Source organism: Protobothrops mucrosquamatus, unplaced genomic scaffold, assembly GCF_001527695.2.
Source record: "Protobothrops mucrosquamatus isolate PMUCROS unplaced genomic scaffold, P.Mucros_1.0 scaffold491, whole genome shotgun sequence".
Taxonomy (NCBI): Eukaryota; Metazoa; Chordata; class Lepidosauria; order Squamata; family Viperidae; genus Protobothrops; species Protobothrops mucrosquamatus.
In genome coordinates this window covers 135,162-158,723 of record NW_015386809.1, presented here as the reverse complement: position 1 = coordinate 158,723, position 23,562 = coordinate 135,162, and the positions used below count along the sequence as shown (strand labels likewise).

The window sequence follows — 23,562 nt, the reverse complement described above, 5'->3', positions numbered from 1 at the left end:
AAAAAAACTTAGCAAAGATATGGATCAAGCAATAGTCAAATCAATATAGCAGGTTTCCCATAATCACCTGACTGATTTGTATAGGTAGATAAAAATGTTTATCAACATGGTATTTTCTTCTGACATATTTTCTTCTGACATTTGTGAGAAGCATACATCTTGAGATGATCAATTAACAAGAAAGAAGTGAGATTATGATATTGCATTAAATGTGATTTGTGAGCTTAAAAATTCCTGTTTTAGAATGTACATATGCTAAAACCATAGGGCGGCTTTATGCAAACCAAAATCTCTTTAAATGTAATGAGTGTTACAAAGCTGGGCAACTTAAATATAATTGCTAAAAATAATCAAATTATAAATTGAAATATTTCCTTGAAGGGCAATATAAATGCTGATGGATTTACATTTTACCAAGTGGAATAAAATTGAAAAAGATGAAATTCAGATTTTCATTCAGTTCACTGAATTCATTTTGTAATTATGTCTTAACCTACCATAATATGTAGGTTAAAAAAAATATGCAGGCAGTATTCTCATGAACAACTTAACAATAGTACACTCGGTCAGATTTTCTGGATGTATGTGAAATACTAAGTCCATGGTAGTCAAACAATGGGCTAAAACAGGGGTCTGCAACCTTAAACACTCAAAGAGCCACTTGGACCCATTTCCCAGAGAAAAGAAAACACTGGGAGTTGCAAAACGTGTGCGTGCGCGAGGGGAGAAGCTTGATTGAAGAGTTTAATTAAAAAGAAATAGAGGCTGCTGTACATGAGTTCTCTCTCTTTCTCTCTCTCTCTTTCCTCTCCCTCTCTCTTTTTCTCTCTCTCCTCCCCTCTCCCTCTCTCCAATCTTCTGCTTACCTGCCAAGCTGGCTTCAAGCTGTTCTCCAACAAGCTGACACACATTCTTATTGGGCTGGCTCTCTCCTGCCCTTTCTACTTCCTGCAGAGACGCAGCAAAGGCAGGAGCCCCGCCCAATAAGCTTGTCAGCTCGTCGGAGAACAGAGAGAGAGAGAGAGAAGGGAAGCGCCTCTCTCTGTCTCTGTCTCTCTCTCTCTGCAAATGGCAGAGGAGGCTGGGAGCCGCAGCAGAAGGCTCAAAGAGCCACATGCGGCTCCGAAGCCACAGGTTGCCAACCCGTGAGCTAAAATATGATTAACTAACCAAGGTTATATAGTATGTTGAGTCCACACAGTAACTATATATCAGGAAGAAAATATTTTATCTTCAGTTTCGGCAGACCTGGGGATTTATAAAAATAATACAGAATGTGATGCATTATTTAGGTACATATAAAGATCTAGAGACAAATTTGTATCCTGAAATCCAAGTGGAGATAGTAAAGCGTACTTATAGATAGCCCCTAGAGAAGTTGAAGCAATTTAACAATAATGTCACTTAAAATTTTACTTGTTTCTGAGAATCACAACAGAAGCCTTATGCTGTTTCTTCATTTGTAGATTACTCAAGAGCAGGGGTGTCAAACTGTCAGCCCGCAGGCTGGACGTGTCATCTGGAAGTCGCGCCCACCCCATTGCCGGCAATGGCAAAACTGTCCCGATACGTTGGGCGACATCATGTGATGTCGCGAGTTTGACATGTCTGCTCTAGAGTTTCTGTGTTATAGTACTTTGTCCCTTTAAAATTGCTTTCATTTCTTTCCAGAAATATTGTGAAAGGGAGATAACATTTAATGGTACAATCATTTTAATTTTCATATTAGAATATTTAATTTTATTAAATGTATACTGCAAGTTATAGTGTACAGGTTATAAAATAAATTGAGATCCATGCTATGGTATTATGCTCAAAGAAGTATTGTATTTTTTTTCTTTCCAAACAAACCTGAAAGAGAATAAATTATTCACTATATATTGTTCTGATAGAAGCATTTTGTTGACCAGATGGTCATTCTCAAAGTACGGTTTTTGATTAATAACATTGCTAATAATATGAAACTTAATGTTTTTTTGATTATATTTTTTCAAGATGATCACAGTCGTGTAATACTACAGAATACGGACAATGATTATATCAATGCCAGCTTGGTGATTAATGAAGAAGCTCAAAGAACTTATATATTAACACAGGTAATTATTAGATTTTAAGTAATATAAAATTTGATTATATTATGTTAGATATTCTCTTCTAATAGTTAGGGCCTAATGTTGATTCCTTTGACTTCTCTATTTTTCTGATTTACTTAGCTGTTTCTTAATTAACTCTTTTCTGTTGGTGCCTACGTGGTGAGTCCATAAAGTTTCCCTGGCAACACTTTTGGAAGTTCCTTGTCACTGCGTCCTTCCTAAGGCTGAGAGAAAATTACTGGCCTAAGCTCACCCAGCTGGTGCATTCTCCCAAGGCAGGACTAGAAATCACAGTAACCTGGTTCCCAGTCTGAAGCTATTAATGCCTATACCAAACTTTCTCTCAACTTTAATCTAGATTTCCCCAATTTGGGTATAGTAGTAATGTTTGTGTTAATATAATTTAGGATTTTGTTCTCATATTAGTGCAGCTTTGGAATTAAGAAAAAGGAAACAAGAATGTAATAACTTTTTTTATTGAAAAGTTTTATAAAAGTTACAATATAAACCCCAAAACCAACCCACCCTAACCCCCCCCAAGAACGTAATAACTTGATCTGTTCTTTATAAACTATGGTGGATGAAAGGTGAAATAATTTTCTAAAGTAAAATCGAATTTATGAAGAAATGAAGCTTTTGTTGATGGCTTAAATAACGTTCAATATAATACAGAGAGGCTGATAACTAAAAGTTACTAAATCTAGATCAATTAATTTTCCCAAGAGGCCACTAGTGTTATTGTGGAGGACTTAGCAATAGGGCTGTCAAGGTGCATAGGCACACACGCATACACATACATAAAATTAAAAAAAAAAGTCGCCTTCAAAATAAAAGCAATGTAATTGTATTGCATGCATGGCATACATTTAATTATATTTAATTTCTAAGTTCAGATTGACCTCACACAGGTCGGAAAAGGACAGCCAAAGGGTTGAATATGGCCCCGGGAACTATAAAATGCCTAAGTCTAGTAGATATTTGAAAGTTCTTAAATAACTCAAATGTGAATTTACTAGTCTTATGAAAATACGTAACATGTCAGTCATTACACTAGCTAAGTATATAATACAGGTCATTGAAAAAGAGGGGAGAGGAGAATCCAGATAAATCCAGGAAATAACAAGTTGGTTGGTTGAATATTTGTTGCAGATAGAAAGATAAAAGGTATTAAAAATAAAATGAATATGAAAATCTTCCATCTAAAATTCAAGTGCAATTCTTAGCAGCTAAACTAGAATGAACAAATCTGAGATACGTTGCGAGTTGTAATTTAAATGTATTTATTTATAATTTATTTGGATCCAAATTTAAATTACCAATTTCAGAATTATTTCCTGCTAATAGAAATAGGTAGGACAATATTTTTGCTAGTTCTTCTGAATTTGCTAGTACCTTTAGTAATCATTGCCTACTTTTTTTTATGGCAGTAGCACTTTAATCCAATCCACTATCAAAATCTGATAGTCTAAAAATAAAAGCATTTTATACATTTATAAATATATTAATCTTACTGTCAGTATATAGCAGTGATGGCGAACCTTTTAGAGACCGAGTGCCCCAAAACCACCCCTGCCCCACTCTGCCCCCCACCTCCTGCTTGCAGGGCCACCCACAGCCTCCATGGCCTGTTGCAGCAGTTCGCCCAGGCGGTCCAGCAGTGCCATGGCGGCAATGCCCTCCGCCTGCACCCCGCAACATCATCTGCGCACGACGGGGCACAAGGGCGGAGTCTTGTCCCAGCTGCCATGTCCTTGGCTGTGCTGCTCTGCGTGGGCTGCGCCTGGGGGTGACTCTCCTCCGGGGGGCTGCTGGTAATGGGGCCATGGGGGAGGCGGAGCTGGGGCGATGGCGCACGTGCCTACAGAGAGGGCTCTGAGTGCCGCCTCTGGCACACGTGCCATAGGTTCGCCACCACTGGTATATAGTATACAGTTTTGGCCAACGTTATACACTTCTTGTGCTTAACAGAAGTTAGAACTGTGCAAGATTGTTAACTTTCACTGAAGAGAGAGAAGGGCCCAGGGATTTTTTTCTGCTTAGAATGATCGCGCATAGGCCACATTTCAATGTGTACTGTGCAGAATTACGTCTCCAAATGGATCAGTATTATATTAAGAACTAGAGAGCCAATCTGGCCTAGTGGTTAAGGCACCAGACTAGAAAGCAGGAGACTATGAGTTCACGTTCCACCTTAGCCATGAAAGCCAGCCAGGTGATTTGGGGCTAGTCACACTCTCTCAGCCCGACTTACTTCACAGGATTGTTGTAAGGAAAGTAGGAGGGGGAAGGCATGTTGGACATGTTCACTGCCTAAAAATAGGAAAAGTGGGAAATAAAGTTTTTTCCATAATCGGACTTTTTCAGGAAAGGTTTAGTTCTAAGTTTATGTGGTGTTTCTTTCTCTTGTATAGGGTCCACTTCCTAACACATGTTGCCATTTTTGGCTAATGATATGGCAACAAAAGACCAAAGCAATTGTCATGCTTAATAGAACTGTTGAGAAAAATTCGGTAAGTTGTCCTTTTTTATTTTAGTTAAAATTAGTTAATTGTATTTGACAGGGTTCCCAATCCTTTGGAACTGATGTATAGAAAAGAGAATAAGAATTTAATATACCAGTGGTATACATTCTGCTGGTAAACAGACATAACCAAATATGAACTCTGACTGCAACTTAATCCAGTTACATTAGAATAAAATAGATCCAAGTAAATATAGTATGCTATTTATTTAAAAGATTTATATGGCTGCAAATCAAGAATTGTGGACTTACAATTTTTAATTGAAATGCAGGACTATTTATTTTGATATCTAGAATCTAATAGAGGTTGGAAGATTATTTTTGTGAATAAGCCTAGATGATGCTAAATTTGTTTTCGATATGCAAAATAAGTTATAAAAACTGTAAATGAATGTATGCATGTCAAATGTGTATGACAAATTGCAGTATTATTATTTTACAATGTAGGTGAAGTGTGCGCAGTACTGGCCAACAAAAGAAGAGGAACCCATGTTATTCAGAGAAACAGGATTTTGTGTGAGGCTAAAATCTGAAGATGTCAAATCATATTACACAGTACGACAACTCCAGCTAGAATGTATTGATGTAAGTTAGCATTAAAATTGTGCTTACCACACCAAAATAGTTTCATAATATTATGTTACCACTAATTTAATTTTACTTTGACAAATTTCAGTTCAGTAGAATGTTTTCAAATCATTCATAATTGCATAGCTTTTCAATAGCAGTTGGAGTGTGAACACTACTTATGTCAGATGTAAAAGACCAGGTCCACATGTGAATGTTCAATTTAACTGTTGTATTGCTTAAAAGCCTATGCACAAGAACCTTCTCAACTAATGATCAGCACCAGGTTACAGTTAGTTAAGGGTCAATGGCAGTCAAAGGGAAGTTGGACTTAGTTTATTTGTAACTATGTAGTAATTTTAGGCTGATCCTTTTTTTAGCAGTCCCCCTGGCTCTGCCAGTCCTTCTCTTGCATCTTGGTTCACAGAGAAATGGCTGATAAAAAGCAGGTAGAGAAAGGATTAGATGCTAGTGGCGTTCTTTCAGTGTTTATTATTCAGATGCTTCATTTAAATAACCAGATCTTTTATGGGGCTGCTGGGAGGAAGTCTCATACCATAACGTCTAGAATATGGCAAAAGGGAATCAAGAGTTCTGAAGTATCTAGAAAAGAAATCACACTGAAAATACATAATTGAATCTTCCTTTTACTAAATAAGTTCATTTTTTGTGTTGCCTTGTAGTTGAATATTAATCAATTGGGTCGATCAATTTTTCTCCAATTGTCTTGGTTTTTTTAATTATTATTTTTTTCAGAAGCCTTTTCAAGGTGAGGAAACGTCACAGAATTTTACTTTCTGGGCCAGCTAGACTTTTTCATGAAATTATTTCTTTTCCCCCACCATATTTGATACATGTTCTTTTAGTTGACTACATTAGCATATTATGTTCTGCTAAATTGCTCTTTTTTTCTTTAGACTGGTGAATCCAGGGTAATACTACATTTTCACTATACTACATGGCCAGATTTTGGAGTTCCTGAATCCCCAGCTTCATTCCTCAACTTCTTGTTTAAAGTCAGAGAATCTGGATCTCTGAGTTCTGAACATGGACCTGCAGTCATTCATTGTAGTGCTGGAATTGGACGCTCTGGTACATTTTCATTGGTAGACACTTGTCTTATTGTGGTAGGTTTACTTATCTGAAAACTCACAGATTTTTCTGAGATAATGTGAAAGAAATACCATTTCTCTGTGAATTGTAGCAGGATTGAACTAGCTCCGACTCCTTGCCCCCAAACCAAAAGATTTGCCAGATCAGGGCCACAAATTAGTCTATTCTAGTGTGCCATAATATTTGAAAAAGGAAATGGAATTAAATTATATTTCATCTTGAGGTGTGACCTAAATTGAGATTGCTCAAATCATTTCCATGTTGAGATATGGCTGGACAGTTTCACAAATGATGTCTTTCCTGAAAATGAAGAAACAGAAGACCTCTAAAACTAGCTTGTTATCACTATAACAAACTAGAGGTTGCTGAAGCAGACATAAAAGTCATATTTCTACAGGAAAGTAAAAAAGAACTATAGTAATCTTGGTTTTATCTTATAAGTCCCTATCATCTTGAAAAATTACACTGTAAGTACACATTATTCTCTTCACTGATTTGAAAATAGTGTATTATAGCAGAACTCTTATAGCTCTGTATATTTATAAAACAGTCTCCTCAGCTTCAAGAAAGCGAGGTATTGTTTCCATTTTCACTATCATAATAAAGAGGCAGTTTGATGTATTATTATTATTTATTGAATTTATATACCGCCCTATCTCCCTTACGGGACTCAGGGCGGTGAACAGGCGATAATAAAAACCACGATAAATATACACAAGTTTCTGTTCTAAAATCAAATTAAATGTAGTAATTAAAGTGTTGGTTTTGAAATCAGTAGACTCAGAGAGTCTAGGCCTCCCTTAGTCTAGGTCAAGGGTCTTCAATCTTGGCCACTTTAAGACTTGCGGACTTCAACTCCCAGAATTCTGGGAGTTGAAGTCCACAAGTCTTAAAGTGGCCAAGGTTGAAGACCCCTGGTCTAGGTGATTTTGAGGCAGTCCTTGTCTGCCTTTGACAAAGCCTTGGAGACCCACTTCCTTTCATAGACATTAAACTGGAATGCTAGATGTATGCACTCTATTGAAGTCAAGTATTTTGTACATTGTGATCTCTTCCCTTGAAATCGGTGTTTCATTCTTGCATTAATTGTTATGTTTAACTGGTGCTACCTACCCAGATATTGTACAAATCTCAAGTATCTTGAGACAGGTTAAAACTGAAATCAAATGAAAATTGAAGAGATCTAGTCTGTTAATTTGCCACCAAAACTGTATTTTTTTTTTCATTTCCAGATGGAAAAAAGAAACGACCCATTTCATGTAGATATCAAGCAAATATTATTAAATATGAGAAAATATCGGATGGGACTGATTCAGACTCCTGATCAACTAAGATTTTCATATATGGCTGTAATAGAAGGAGCAAAATATATAATGGGGGATTCCACTATGCAGGTAAATACATTGTCTGCTTTTTAAGTCACACTGGATGGGTCATAGTAAATTTCACCAAAGCAGAATACGGGTAGTCCTCCCTTATTAAACATGTGTTCAGTTATGGTTCAAAATTACAATGGCACTAGTAGGTACTGACGGTCCTCATAGTTAACAGCCAGCACAACACACTTTCAGTGACATAAACAAAATTCTGATGCTTGGTAGTTCAGCCACTGTCACAATTGCATGTGTGCTTTGACTCCCGTGCCTATCTCCTTCCCATCTCTGCCCATTTGGCTGCCCTACATTCCACCAATCTCAGTTGACCTTTACTATCTTTCTACTACTAATGACTGCATCAAAACTACTAGAACTGTCACCACTAAGTGGTGCAGTCACGTAATGTTTCCCCTAACAACCACTCACTTAGTAACAGAAATCAGGCCCTAGTTAAAGTAGTTAAGCAAGGACTACCTGTATACTGTTCTTTTAAGATTCAACTAGTGAAGACATTTTTTTTCTTATTCAGTATCGCTGGAAGGAACTCTCAAAAGAAGACCAAGCACCAAGTTCTGAATGTTCGCCTCCTCACCCAACTAAACCTACTGCAGAAAAATACAATGGAAATAGCATGGTTTTAGAAGAACAGGAGCCAGAAGATGTTGATCTGATCTCTCCCATACAAAATGATTCAGATACAAATGATGACAAGTAAGTAATTGTTTTATAATAACATTAAAACTGACTGGTGGACAAAAACCAATTTTATCTAATGTTTTGGATGACAAGACTTTGTCATTTTTTACATACACAAAGTAATTAAATTGATAAAATAATTTATCCTGGAATTTTGTAGATTTTTTTTTAGCTGTACTACAGAGTGGTAGTATTTTTCTTTCCCAGGCCCCAGGGATACCTGACAGCTAATAATACTGTACTTCATAGTCCCAACAATTTTGAAACAATTACATTTTATTATTTTTATGAGTAGCACCGAGCATTGAAAAGCAGTATGAAAATACCCTTTGTATGAGAATCCATTTGCCACTGAAGGAAACAAAAGTTCCCTGCCAGTAGAAATTCTGCTATGGATAATTTATCTTCAGACATCTGAATGTACTTACAGGATGTGAGAGAATAATACACATCCACTGACAAGTTCTGTTAGCAGAAGAAATTTGTATTCGTTTTTGTTTGGTTTTTAAACATGATCTTATAAATACTAGAGATGTCATCTCAAAAAACATACTGCTGAGTTAAGGGTTGGTGGTATCATACATTGATGGATTAACATTAATTACAGGTAGTCCTTGACCCACAACCATAATGGAGCTTGCAAAGTTTTTTTGCTACTTGTCTGCCTCCTTCATAGACCCTGCTGGATGGGTGATCTCCCAGGGCCTCCCCCACCCAGGAATCACTCCATGCTCACTTAATGATCTGCATATTTAACAATGGCACCAGGGAGAGCGGGGGCGTGTGTGTTAAGCCAAAGATATCTCAATAGTTATCACGTGTGTCCATAATGGAGCTTGCCAGTAGTAGTAGTAGTAGTAGTAGTAGTAGTAGTAGTAGTAGTAGTAGTAGTAGTAGTAATAATAATAATAATAATAATAATAATAATAATAATAATAATAATAATAATAATAATAATAATAATAGAATTGGAAGGGACCTTTGAGGTCTTCTAGTCCAACCCCCTGCTCAGGCAGGAAATCCTATACCATTTCAGACAAATGGTTGTCCAGTCTCTTCTTAAAAACTTCCAGTGTTGGAGCATTCACCGCTTCTGGAGGCAGGTTGTTCCACTGATTAATTGTTCTAACTGTCAGGAAATTTCTCCTTAGTTCTAGGTTGCTTCTCTCTTTGGTTAGTTTCCATCTGTTGCTTCTTGTCCTGCCTTCAAGTGCTTTGGAGAATAGCTTGGTTCCCTCTTCTTTATGACAGCCTGAGATATTGGAAGACTGCTATCATGTCCCCCCTCGTCCTTCTCTTCATTAAACTAGACATACACAATTCCAGCAACCGTTCTTTGTTTTAGCCTCCAGTCCCCTAATCATCTTTGTTGCTCTTCTCTGTACTCTTTCTAGAATCTCATCATCTTTTTTACATCATGGTGATCGAAACTGGATGCAGTATTCCAAGTGTGGCCTTACCAAGCATTGTAAAGTGGTATTAACACTTCACGTGATCTTGATTCTATCTCTCTGTTAATGCAACCTAGCACTGTGTTGGCTTTTTTGGCAGCTGCAGCGCATTGCTGGCTTATATTTAAGTGATTGTCCACTAGGACTCCGAGATCCCTCTTACAGTTACTACTATTGAGCAAGGTATTCTGTATCTGTGCATTTGGTTTTTCTTGCCTAAATGTTTGTAGAACTTTACTTTTTTCACCATTGAATTTCATTTTGTTAGATAGTGCCCTATGTTCAAATCTGTCAAGATCTTTCTGTATCTTAAGCCTATCTTCTGGAGTGTTGGCTATTCCTGCCAGCTTCGTGTCATCTGCAAATTTGATGAGTTCCCCATCTATCCCCTCATCCAAATCATTGATGAAGATGTTGAAGAGCACTGGGCCCAGAACAGAGCCCTGGGGCACCCCTCTACACACTTCCCTCCATGTCGATGCAGTTCCATTGAGGACCAGAAGCCGAGTATGGCCGGTCAGCCAGCTACGAATCCATCTGGTGGTGATGCTGTCTAACCCACATTTTTCTATTTTATCAAGTAGGTTGTGGTCTACTTTATCAAATGATAAAGTATTAAAATGGCATCCTTCAATTTAATTTGTTAAAACCAAGTATTAAAATGTTTATCTCACTATTGCTTTTCATGTATTACCAATACAGCTTGGTAATTAAGGGATGCATGGAATAACTCAAAATAGAGCTGACTAAAGTTTTTATTTTTTTTAAGGGCTTTACGGAAAAGGCTGAGAGAAGACAAAAAAGCTAACACAGCACAGATGGTGCAACAGATGAAACATAGGCTGAGTGAATCTGAAAGAAAAAGAAAAAGGTGGTTATATTGGAAGCCTATTGTTATTAAGATTGGATTTGGTTCAGTCGTATTTGTTATAGCTTATTCTTCCTGGAAATTGTATTCCCAGTACATGCTCATGTAAGTAAGTGAGCAGTCTTGCATCTACTATGAATCCTATGTCCCATGATTTAGTGGGATTTAAAGTGAATATAAATGAATCCAAGATTGCTGCCACATCTGATAAAACAAATGTGTTTTTACTTTGGTAGGGACAATTTAACTTGCAGCATTGAAGTCTTGTCATCCAGTGATTGACATGATCATAAATTGGTCTCAGGATTTTTCGATACTGGTACTTCTGAAACCAAATTGCCACTTGAATTAAAATTATACATTTGTTAGATAAATTGATGCACATTTTCAGCAACTATATATATGGTATCTAAATTGATAGTTCAGTAGCCTGAATGGCCAAGTCACCAGAAGGATGACATACATACATGATAGAAGCAATAAACCGTGTGGTGTTATTCTGAATGCAAAGTTACATTTCTATATTAATGTACCATGAACCATTTATACTATGCAGACGTAAAGCAAATTTGATAACTATATAATCAATTTGTAAATAATTGTATTTTTAAAAGCTACATTTGTATGAATTTATCCAATAGAAATGAGTGATTGGTGCATCTACCACGAACTTTTCAAGATTGACTTGGACCATTCCCCAGTGCAATGATTAATAAATTGTTGTTTCAGAAATTAAATGTTAGCAAATAATTATTCTTCAATTTTTACTTGTAAGATGATGCATATATGTATTTATGCTTAGCTACTATTTTATTTGAAAATATTTAATTTTATAAGGCTACTGGGAGGTTAGATCTTGTCTCAAGCTGCCTCTTTGGAAGAAATGCTTTGTTAAGACTGCAGCTACTGTTGGAAGCCATAGCTTGTATTTAAAGCTTAAACATTCCATTAAATGTGAAACATTTTTGTGGGTCTTACTGGATTTGAGTCATATTCTTCTATAGCTTCTTTGTCTATAATTGGAATAGGCAGCACATTGCCAATTTGATAGTAATTTCAGAAAATAAAATTATAGGGCGTATCAGAAGCATTACAAATGGAAGCAAATAACCATAATGTAAATTTAACAGGGAAAGAGGGTGCAAATTAAAATTTATGAAGCTGCTGGCACTGGGCTGCAGCACAAGCTATATATAAGAATAATCCTCTCCATTTTATCACAACATTTGAACAAGAGCAACCAATTATGTTTCACACATATCCTACACAATATTATCATAGCTTTTGGCATCCATATCATTTATAGCACCCCTCTTTATCCAAGTATCTTATAAGCCCCATCTCAGATTCTCTTACTTAAAATAATTAAACTGACCTGACCTGATAGAAATACAGTTTTATCCATTTTTAAATGTTCCAAAACATCACTTTGTAAAGTGGATGGATCATCATGATCCATATGAAAATACAAAATTCTGGGCCACAACATATGTGTTAGGCGGTTGATATGTTTGGGACAACTGGATCTTTTGCTCTCATATCCTGCAAGCTCTTTAGAGTTGCTGGGAAATCTTCTCCAAATCTTATGAGCAGAGCTTCTGGAAAATACCATGTTGCCAGTGAGGATACCTTCTAGGTTTAACCAACAATAAATTATTTATGGCTAAATAATACAATTTACAGTCTAGTGTTAGTATATATGTTTCTTATAAATTCTCGTCTTGAAAAAAATAGCATCCCATGTTTTGAAAATATTGAAATATTTAATGCCAAGTTCCTCATGCCCTTTACTGCATAAAAGAAATAGAAATACTAGAAAACAAAATGGCCATTTGTTTCATCCTTCCTAGCCTACAATTTATAATTTGAAAGATAATAAACAGTGTATTTTAACTGAACACTCCTTCACACCTGGCCTCAACTCTTCCATTTTATGCTGTAGTATGACTCATGCTGCCATTTGTAAAATTTGTGGATGGTGCTGAAACATAAGTATGGTAGAATTGTTAAAAAATATTTTCATGCATTGATCCAGAACTGTCGTTACATACATATACACATACTTATTACATAGGAAACATGAAATCACAGTAAATGTTCCCTCTGAGATTAACCAGTTTCAAGGCTTTGTTTTAGGTGTACATCTATACACAAAGATAATCAGTTGAGGCACTCTGCTCTATTGCTACCCCCAATAAATAATATAGACTTGCTTTACATTGTGTACTGTGATTGGCAGCAACTTTCCTAGATTTTGGAAAATCTTTCATACCTGGGGGTTACAAAGATAAGATACAAGAATTCTTCTACTGCACTATAGCCCTGCATTTTTCTGTTCAGCTTTAATGTTCTAGTTCCTTCTCCGGTAAGCATTTGGCTACATTTTATAGAGTGGATTATATTTTCTATTTTTGTTCAGGTTCATTAATTCACATCACACAAATCATAAGCACAAAGTATAATGCAGCTGGATACTTTAATTCTAACAGTTTCCAAAAAATAATTGTTGCAGTGTTTTCATGAATATAAATACATTTTTTAAAATAAGCTTGATCAATATACATTCTTGTGAATACATTGATTCAATTAATTGCAATTATTAAGCATTTTAAAAACACCTTCCTATTTTCAGTTTCTTTCAGTTCTATAACAGTAATGGTTATATTGATTCCTTATATTGCTTCTTGCCCTTCAATGTGATATAACATTCAGCAAGTTTTTGTTTAGATTTTCTTTCTAAAATGTGATAGCTAATGCCAAGATATTTGCTACACTTCCACTGCATAGCCTACTTTTTAAAAAGTATACTTGTGGCTTATTTCAAAGGGAACAGATAGTGAACTGTTTCTTATACCAATTCAATAGGAAAATGGATTTTTTGTGATTTTATAACTTAGTTCAAGGACACTTTGTTATAGCAAAATGCCCATACACATACGTATATATCCAAGCTGCAGTATCCACTCATTAATAAATTCATCTTTGATTTAAAACAACTGATATACACTGCAGTTATAAAACCTTAAAATTATACTCCTGACTGTACTGAACTTGTGATTCTTTTACATTGTGTGTTTATAGGCCGAGAGTGACTGATGCCAAGTAAATTGCCAAGACTTGAGAATGTTCTTCAGCTATAATAACACACTATTGACATGCAAAACAGGACATCACTGTTCTTCAGGAAACAAAAATGAGGTCTGAGCAATACACAAGTGGCCTCATAAATATCTGTTTACAGCGTAAACAAACAGGGAATGAAGTACATCACCAGCAAGAGACTTTGCAAAAGAGAATTTGTGTTACGTGTTTTATGCTTGTATTAACTATAGAGTTGTAAGATCACATTTACAAAATCTTTGTACTGCCATTCTTGTATTTTTTTATATTTTTGGCAGCATTAAATATTTTTTTTAATTTATATGCTGTTGTGTGTATATTTTTTAATCCAATTCCAGAAAGATTAGTGGCAATGCTCTGAGAAATTCTATTTTAATCTATTGTTACTCTGTTTCAGCTGCAATATTTCTACATGATTACTTGTGTTTTATTTTGCTCTTATTTTCAGTGAAAATTTAACACATTTTTCACATTTATTACAAATAGAGAATGATGTTTAAATAATGATAAAATCTATCATGGTAGTACTGAATATACATATTTTAAATTAGAAGATGCAGTGGGGAAAGAAGGTCTATCCAGAGTACGGGTGTCAAACTTGCCACATGTCATGACGTATCGCAATTTTTTTTGCATTGCTGGAGCTGGGGTGGGTATGGCCCCCCATATGATGCAACTGGCCCGTGGGCCAGCAGTTTGACAGCCCTGATCCAGAGCATTTTCAAAAGTTCATTTTCCGATCATTTTGTATTTAAAAGAAAATGATTATCTCACTGATACAAATCCACTCTCACGTTTTTATATCTCTGAGGGAGATGGGCGGTTTAAAAATAGGAAACACAAATAAATAATTGAAAAGTTTAAAGAATCTGGATTTAAAATTAACTATGTCCAGCTATGGCAGTGCTGATGAATTAGACTTACCATATTTTTACACGTAAGTGAAAGTTGGAACAAATCTGGAGCTTGCGTGAGTGAATTACTGTATATTGCTCATAAAGAGAAATACATTTGTTTTTGTTTAAACAGAAATTTAACAAAGAAATAAAAAAAAACCAGGCACAAGACAAAGGTTTTTTTGCATCTGGGACACTCCAATATCAGTTTCTTCTTTAGTGACAGAATTATTTTAACCTGCTTAGAAATACATTTACCAAATACTAACATAACTCATTTGAAAACATTGCTGTCCTTTTAAGTACTTACAGCTGCTTTATGTAAGACCAACAATTTTGGGTACTTACGTATCAAGTGTTAAAGCTACAAAGCAATTAAAAAAGCAACCCTTTAAAATTCTAAACCACATGTTCCCATTTTACAGTGAAACAAACCCTCTTCCTGTAACATGAACACAGACCTTTATATGCCTCAAATTCTTGTTTTAAGAAAGCTGAATTTGGACTTAAGTCAAATATAATACCCATGATTTTATAAAATCTGCTTCATTTATTTTGTACAAAATTTTCTGAGTACATTTAGAAGATCACCACATAACCCATAATTTCTCTTGTCCAAATGTTACATGCATCTAAATGTGACAAAAAATGGCAGTGATATAGATGTTGAATATCTCAGTTTTCCTTTATTTACTCTTAAGAAGAAATTAAATATGTATAATGAGAAGAAGCATGGAACATTTTGATATTTGAACCAAAAGTATGCCAAGGATTTATTTTATGTCCAACTTTATCCAGTTTTGATATAAGTTTGCTCCAGTAAATTAAAATATCCATGAAAAGTGATAATCAATTTCATACAAAATTACATAGGCCTGTAGATGCAAATGGACTATGTGAAAAACAATGTGATTTAAAACAACGAAGATGGGAGTCCACTACCAAAAAGTAGTTTCCAGGAACTTGGTATTTTCCATCTTGAAGATTTTGCTTGAGAAGTGCTATTCTATTGATTAAAAAAAGAATAAAGCAAATTATTTCCAGCAGTATAATTCCATTGATCTAAATATTTGTGATGAAATGTAATAAAGGAGATGGATCCCCAGGAGGGAGAGGGTGCATTCCAGGGGACTAAGAGGCAACTCAGCCCATAAAGCTTGAGAGAGAAAAAGTGGACACAAGACCTGCCTAATAGTTTGTAGGGTATATTGTAGATTACAGATAGAATCTTCCATCTGGCAAGATTTCGTCTATAGCTGTGAAACAATAAAGAACTCACCTTGGAAAAACTGCTACATGTCATTTTTGGTTTTGACCTGATATATTTAAAACCTAGCATTTGGTAACTGTTAAGAGTGGCCTAATGAATCAAAAGGCATTGACTACAGATAGTCCTCATTTTCTGACCATTTGTTCAGCAACTGTTCAAGCTTACAACAGTGTTGAAAAAAATAACTACCTTCAGGTGTTCCCCCAGTCGTGTAATTGGCTAGGAGGCAAGCAAAAGTCAAAGATAAGAAACCGAGTTATCATGTCTCTTTCCAGGCAGAAAATACAGCTATGTTAATGTGATTTCCCACTTAGTGATGCTTCACTTAGGGTCAGAGCTGTCAGTCTCAAATTACAGCCATTACGTGAGGACTATCTGTAGTCTATTGCCACCAAATAGTTTTTGAATTAATTATTCTGAAGAATCTTGCAAAATTTGAGATCATTATGATACAATGGTAGTTTTGAGCTTTTCTATGCTATGCTATACTATACTATACACCTTCATAATTCCATCTTCATTCAAAATTGACCCATCCACAGGAACCACAGAAAACTTACAAAAATCCTTTATTACTGTAAAACTGGGAGTGGGAAGAACAGACAAGACGAGAAGGAAATACTTTTCTACTGCAATATTCATTTTATGGAATAGCTTTCTATAGGAAGTTCAGCTTGCTGTAATCTTGCTGGTTTCCCAAATATAGGCTAAAATAAAGCTTTCCTAGAGATATTTTAACTAATAAATTTACATAGAACCATTGAAATGTTACCTATTATTGGGATACCATTATAATTTGAATTAATTTAAATTTAAATAGTATTGTATATATTTATTTAAATAGTGATCTATATATGTTTATTTCAATGAACCACCAAAGGTCACAAAATTATGGTGTTTTAAAAGACAAGTAAGTATATTTTCAACTAAATTCTGGCTCCATAATCAATTGTAAGCAATTTTCTGAAGAATCTTCCTTAACTCCCGAAATCAAAGTAATGGAACACATACTTACCTGAGGTGAAATTAGTGGTAAAACTTCATTAAGGTAATCGGCAAGGGCAAAAGCATCAGGAATATTATCTCCTTCAGAGCAGAATTTCAGCAAAACCACCAGTGGAATTCCTTTTGAACAACTGGAATAAAAATAAAATGAAGGGGTGTGAAAAATTCAACAAACTCTTCATCTCGGGTGTAAATTATGCTGTAAATTGTGAATACTGTACAAGAGGAACAGAATACATTATATATTTAAAGAATGATTTTATCCCAAAAGAAAACAAGACTGTTAAATTAATCTATCTTTGCTTTTCTTAGAATCAACTGGCTTGTCACACATTGTGTAAGTTTTACATACAAGTAATTACATTAACAAAGCAAAGCCTTTCTTTCAGAAAATTATGTGATAATTCAACAAAGTATTAATGAATTTTCCTGTGTTTTCTAACAATGATATTGTCACGCACATACATACTGTTTCAGTAAGTTTAAAGGATTGAAACATCTGTTCACATATTAGTCCACATTAACAGTTAATTGGTGACATTAATTATAAAAAACATATGCTTATATTTTATCCTATTTTCCCTACACTTCTGATTTAGCACTAAGATTCAACTAAAGAAGAAAGGGAAATATTATCATTCATATTTTGCATGAAGCCTGAGAAAAGTCAGTTATTTCTTTTTAACCAGTCAAAAGTTGAACATCAGTCTTATAAATGCCCATTCTGTGAAGTTTTAACAGGCTTTATATAAAAGATCTAACTAACTCATAATAATTGTCTTAGAAGTAACTTTTATCAAAATCAAAAAGAAACCAACTGCTATTGTGTACAAAACAGGCATTTTAAAGAAAACTAACAGATTAGGAACATACCAGAAATATTTACTTTTGAATCTAAGACTAAAATCTAAAGAATCATTTTAATTATGGCTAAAAGTTTAGCAGGGACCAGGGCGAATTCAAATCCCACTTGCTATGTTACTTCCATTTCATTAACTGGGTCAGAAATTTTCCTGCGTTTCAGAAAGCAATTGTATGCACTTAGAACACTATTATTGCAGAAATGAGAGCCAGTTTGGTTTACTACTTAAAGCATCACGAAGACGAGGTATTCTAATCCTGCCTTGGGTCCAAAGCCAGCTGTGTGACCTTGTTCCTATCACATTATCTCAGCCCTAGGAAGGAGGCAATGGCAAATCACTTCTGAAAAACCTTGCCAAGAAAACTGCAGGGTGTTTTCCAGGCAGTCTCCAAGAATTGGACACCAATGAATGGGAAAAAATATTATTGAAAAATAACACTCTAATGCATGATTGGTCATTTAAACTTAATTTTATGATTTTTTGGGATCCAAGCAATGATCCATTGACTACTTCATATTAAAAAAAAAAGAAATGTCTAATATGATGTTACTTTTCAATATTAAAACTTTACCATCACACCAACCTCTCTGTGAATAATAGTTTTGTAATACCACCTCCTGGAATATAGAATATTTTGTCATCATTTACTCCAGGAAATGCTGATATTTGCTCCAATTCACTGCCGCTCAGTCTCTCCAAAATATTTCCCACTGTTTTGTCAACGGCAGGTGAAATCAAGTATCGCAATGCAGTGCTGTCAACAAACCATAAAATTTAAGTTTAGCTGCAAAAATCAGAACTGTGACCTTTCAAAAGAACCAGTTAAAATCTAACTGAAATAGCATATTGCAATAAAGTTCTTGAGATTGCTAATAAATGGATCACTGCGACTAGGTTACCCTGTCCAAAAGTAGTTTCAGCTGAAAACTAGAAAAATGCACTTGTTGCCACAGAGTGCCTTGTACATTCTCTCTCTTATTCAAAGCAATAATTCTTGGACAAGAAAAATGTTTATTCACAGTGCTTCCATTTTATGGCCCTTAATGACTCTCATCCATTTCATTAGGGTGCGCAGAGACTGTCCTGAGCTTGCACAACATATACAGTAACTAACAACTAACAACTCCATAAACTAAACATGTTTTTCCTCAGATCATACTGCAGCTGCAAAGGATAGCTATTTAATCTCATGAAAACACATAGATACTTCAAACAGATGCAGGCAGGTATGACCTGAGCACACCCATATACTCCAAAGTACCGTTTTGCTGTTGAATCCTAAGTATTGCAAGATCCTAATTAATAAACTGGGCACTGTAGACCCAACCAAAAATTATTAAAATATATACTATACATGTACACATCTATACCTAGTCTATAGAGATATGAACTGAACAAAATCAGAACTTTCTTTTCTCCTAGTAGTTCATCCGTTTGGAAAATATCTGTCCAGAAAAGTAATTGCGAACTAAAACTGTGCAGATTTGGAATATACTAAATGATACTTTTCAGCTAGCAGAATACACTTTATTGGGATAGTTCTATTTCTCTCTTATATTCTGGAAATGTAAGGAACTCACTAGGTAGATTTGGAAAGAATAAGGAGAGCTACCAGAAAGAGATGAGGAAGGAAACTGCTATTAGGTAAGTATATGTCTCTTGGTATAATGCTCAATTGGCCTTATGAATACAATTATATCATCTGTAAGACTTACCCATGAAGCTGTTGGTCATTGCGCTGATAAGCATGACTGCTTGACAAGAGAACAATTTTGGAAAATCCACATTTTTTCACCCACGAGAGCAATATTTGACAAAACAACCTATATTTATTCTTTTATTACACCAGGAGGCAAAGCAAGAAGTTAGAATTTTGTATTTTTGAATCTTGTCAATCCATCTATAATTTTAACACTCTGGAATTTGTATAGTTATGCAAATATTTTTTTGTTAGTTATTGCCAATGAAAAATAAAAATGATTTTTCATTTTTCAGTTATTTTTCACTCTTATCGAAATAATTTAAAGAGTTAAAACCATTAAGTAAACAATATTGATGCTTTTCGTAAAGCTGCATTACCAAAATCTTTGACACAATTATTTGTAGGGTAATCATGATTATCCAACTTTGACATGAAGTTTAATTCATGTCTCTATTGTGGGAAAAATGTCCAATTAAAGAAGAAATCATAGCATTTGGATGCACAAAGTGTCTTTTATCGGTGTGCAAAAAGTACAGTGATCACTTGATTCCCAGCCAAATGAAAGCAAAAGATCCCGAAACTAAGTAAAGTTATGAGTGATACGTTCCCAGAACAGTTGCACAGGAATAATAAAGAAACCAATATAAATCATACAGTGACCTTTACAAGTAGAATGTTATTTCTGATAACACTATGGGATGTCTTTATTTTGACTATCCCAGCATTTCTACATTATTCTCTACTGTTGGGACTCTAATCCGCTGTAATTAGAAAAACTAACATTATGTACTATAAACAATGACATTTATTGTGCCCATATACTACATCCCTTCTTATAAAAAACAAAGACAACAGTCTGGTTTCTGTTATCTATCTCCTTTCTCTTCAAGGTGTTCAGGCGACTTTGGTTTGTCTGCTCCTTTGTCTTTCTGTGTCTTTCTTTATGCTTATGCCATACACATGCCATCTTACACAACAACCTTCCACAATCCCACATGGGCATACATACCTTTATGAATGGTGACCTGATCTGCAGAACCACCAATTCTTTTGATGCTGCTGCATACACTGAAAAAAATAGCATAAGCAACATGTCAGCACTAACATTAAATTATCTTTAACTAATCATATTACAGTTGATGCCAGAAAATTTAAGAAGGGCTCTGCAATCATGCCTCTGTTGCATTTTGACAAAAATCTAACACAACAGATTTACAATGAGAGAGCAGCCCTTAAAAAAAGAGAAAACATTTTATAAACACCCATCATTTACATTTTTCCAATTTTCAATATTTCTGAAATCTCATAATGATTTTAAAATTCAGGATCGTTAGTATCAATCATTTTGGGAACTAACTGATTAGGGTTTCATCTGTAATGAAAACATAAGGTAGTCCTCGAGTTATGACTGTAATTGATCCTGGCAATTATGGATGTAAGCCATGATGGTCATGAAGTGGGTCACCATCTGCTTTTTTTGCAGCAGTTGTAAAGTGCTAAGCAAACCCATTGTTCTCAATGGGCCATTTTTTTGCAGAAAACCAAAGTAAACACTGGTTTCTGGCAAAACTATCATAAATAGCAGGCATATGAGTGCAGGGTGCAGCAAATGGTCATAAATGTGGACCAGCTACAGAGTGCCCAAAATGTGATCATATGACACAAGGGATAGGCAATATCAGAACTTCAAAACCAACTCCTAAGTAGCTTTTGGGGGATCCAACTGCTGTGCAAACACATCTTTAAATCATATCACACATCTGAAGTGCCTAATCTATACCCAATTTAGTGGATGGCAAGACTATATTTACACTACCTACCTTCAGCATTTATGCATAGTTTGGTTTCATCCTCTTCAGTTGTTGCATATGGATTATTTCCAACCATTGGCACAAGGCAATCAGTATAAAAGTAACCAACTCTGGGCATATGAAGTGTAGAAATGACTAAATCTATAGCCAGCTGGCCCACATTGCCCACTGATACAGCTGGCTGAAATTAGATAAAAGGCAAATATCACCTCAAATACTAATTCTATTTCTAATTTGCTGGAAAGAAATATCAAATTAGCTACTTATCTATTTTGTATGGTAAAACCATAAGATTAAATTACAATATTGTTGTAAATTAATTCAAAGAAATTTTGTATTTATATATTCACTTGATGTCTTAATCAATTGCAAACATATTGATTATATACTTTTGTATTTACCTACTGCATTAAAACAAAGCTCAGTTACACTATGAATAATTGAATAGTACTTTTGAACTGGAAAATTACATGTCCTTATATTGAACTTCTGTTGAACTTTATATGGGGTGTGACACAAAATGTGATTAGTTAAAATGGATTACATATAAATCTGCCAAAATGTACATAATTACCATATAAAAATAATGTCAAAACAAGAGAAATTATAGAATTCCAACCTGGGATCCTCAGGGCAGACCTTAAAGCAACTGTTTAGGGAAAGGGGAATTTTAAGACTACCATTGAGCAAGAAATTATTGAATTCATATACATCAATAAGTTTCAGGCAATTTCAGAAGGTCTCAATAACACAATGGGTTTTAAACACATTTCAATTGTTAATTGATAAAAAATCCTAATACAAGAACACTGCTGGACCATATGAATAATCTATTAGTACATTTGGTTTACTTCAGACCAGAAGCTTCAGGTACCACTACAAATAGTCCTCCACTTACAACTATAATGGATTCTGAAATTCCCATTGTATGTCATGACTCCTAAATCAAGGCATGTATATGACCCACTTGTGTTTTGATGGAACCAGAACTAAACACTGGTTTTGGGCAAAAAACCATAAATTGCAGTCATGTGATTGCAGGATGCTGCGAACAGCCATAAAAGCTCCTAAAAAGCAATCACATGACTTCAGAAAGGGCCTAGCCATGGGAACTTCAAATCCAGATTGTAAGTACCTTTTTGTGGATGTCATAACTTCAAATGGTCACTAAGTGATTGGTCATAAATCGAGGACTACTTATGGGTTACAAAAATCTTGGCTGTAGTACATCTGGGCTGCAAAAATCCAATGACTAGATTGTCCTAAATCTCTCTGCTTATTTGAAAGAATGCTTCTCCTCCTTTTAAAGAAAACTCAGACAGTAGCATTGTTTTCAGATGATATTTATTTTATAAAACTGGCATGATCATGTCTTTTTGATCATAATGAGTAGAAAAGAAAAAGAAAGTCACGGAGAAAAGAACCATGAATTCGAAGCGTGCCCCAAGGATTTCGACATCCCTCTAAAACGGAGGTGGGGAACTATGTGGCCCCTTTATGACTTGTGGACTTCAACTCCCAGAATTCCTGAGCCAGCATGACTGGCTCAGGAATTCTGGGAGTTGAAGTCCACAAATCATAAAAGGGCCATAGTTCCCCACCCTTGCTCTAAAACCTCATCAAGCGGACCCTTGAAGAGGTCAGAGTTCAAAAACGGGCCACTCTCGTTTTTGTGTGCCGCTCTCTGGTTGCCCGACAACGACCAAACAGATACTTGGCTATCAAACTCAAGAAAATGAATGCTTCTTTTACCATAAGGAGCGTGAAGCCTTTGAAATCGGAGCACGCACAGCCATCACAGGAAACGAACATCCCGGCAAGGACCAAACCACAAAGCACCCAGGAAATAACACCTCGTAGCGATCCAAAAACAGGGAGAAAAGCGTGCCGGTTTCTACGTCCTGGGGCCTTCTAGTGTCCTTGGCAGAAATAGGTGTTCGGTCGGTGCCTGTCCGCCTTTCTCCTTTGTAGCAACAGCTTTACTGAAAACGGGTTGGCGCAGGCGAAAGAACAACTTCGAACCGTCGCTTTGACCGAGTTGCTTGCCAGACTGAAATTAGGAGGCAGGGTGTGAGAACAGAAAGGGGCGCGGCTTTTCTCAGGCGACTGTTTAGGACAGACTTTAGCCGACGCACTTTGGCAAGATGGCTGGGATGAAAGACCGCTGCCCAAACGAGGGTGGGGCATCAGGCCCTGGTTGGCTGACGACC

General features: G+C 35.6%; 2 protein-coding genes across 2 annotated transcripts in view; one reads left to right on the top strand and one right to left on the bottom strand.

Moving 5' to 3' along the window:
- PTPN2 (protein tyrosine phosphatase non-receptor type 2) overlaps positions 1-14,403 on the top strand; it is a 24,219-nt gene extending 9,816 nt beyond the window's left edge. Inside the window, exons 3-10 of the mRNA XM_015816758.1 lie at positions 1,996-2,096; positions 4,505-4,603; positions 5,062-5,199; positions 6,099-6,308; positions 7,527-7,688; positions 8,200-8,381; positions 10,587-10,790; positions 13,767-14,403. Of these exons, the coding sequence (XP_015672244.1) occupies positions 1,996-2,096; positions 4,505-4,603; positions 5,062-5,199; positions 6,099-6,308; positions 7,527-7,688; positions 8,200-8,381; positions 10,587-10,790; positions 13,767-13,791 (1,121 nt within the window). The 3' untranslated portion in view covers positions 13,792-14,403. The remainder of the gene's footprint in view (positions 1-1,995; positions 2,097-4,504; positions 4,604-5,061; positions 5,200-6,098; positions 6,309-7,526; positions 7,689-8,199; positions 8,382-10,586; positions 10,791-13,766) is intronic.
- An 840-nt stretch (positions 14,404-15,243) lies between these two features.
- Positions 15,244-23,331, bottom strand: PSMG2 (proteasome assembly chaperone 2). The gene is made up of 7 exons (XM_015816759.1): positions 23,105-23,331; positions 21,362-21,533; positions 20,551-20,609; positions 19,555-19,673; positions 18,423-18,593; positions 16,987-17,107; positions 15,244-15,707 (listed from the first exon to the last, which is right to left on the bottom strand). Exons 1-7 carry the CDS (start codon positions 23,162-23,164, stop codon positions 15,615-15,617), a joined length of 795 nt encoding a protein of 264 aa, XP_015672245.1. The 5' UTR covers positions 23,165-23,331; the 3' UTR covers positions 15,244-15,614.
- Positions 23,332-23,562: the final 231 nt, after the last annotated feature.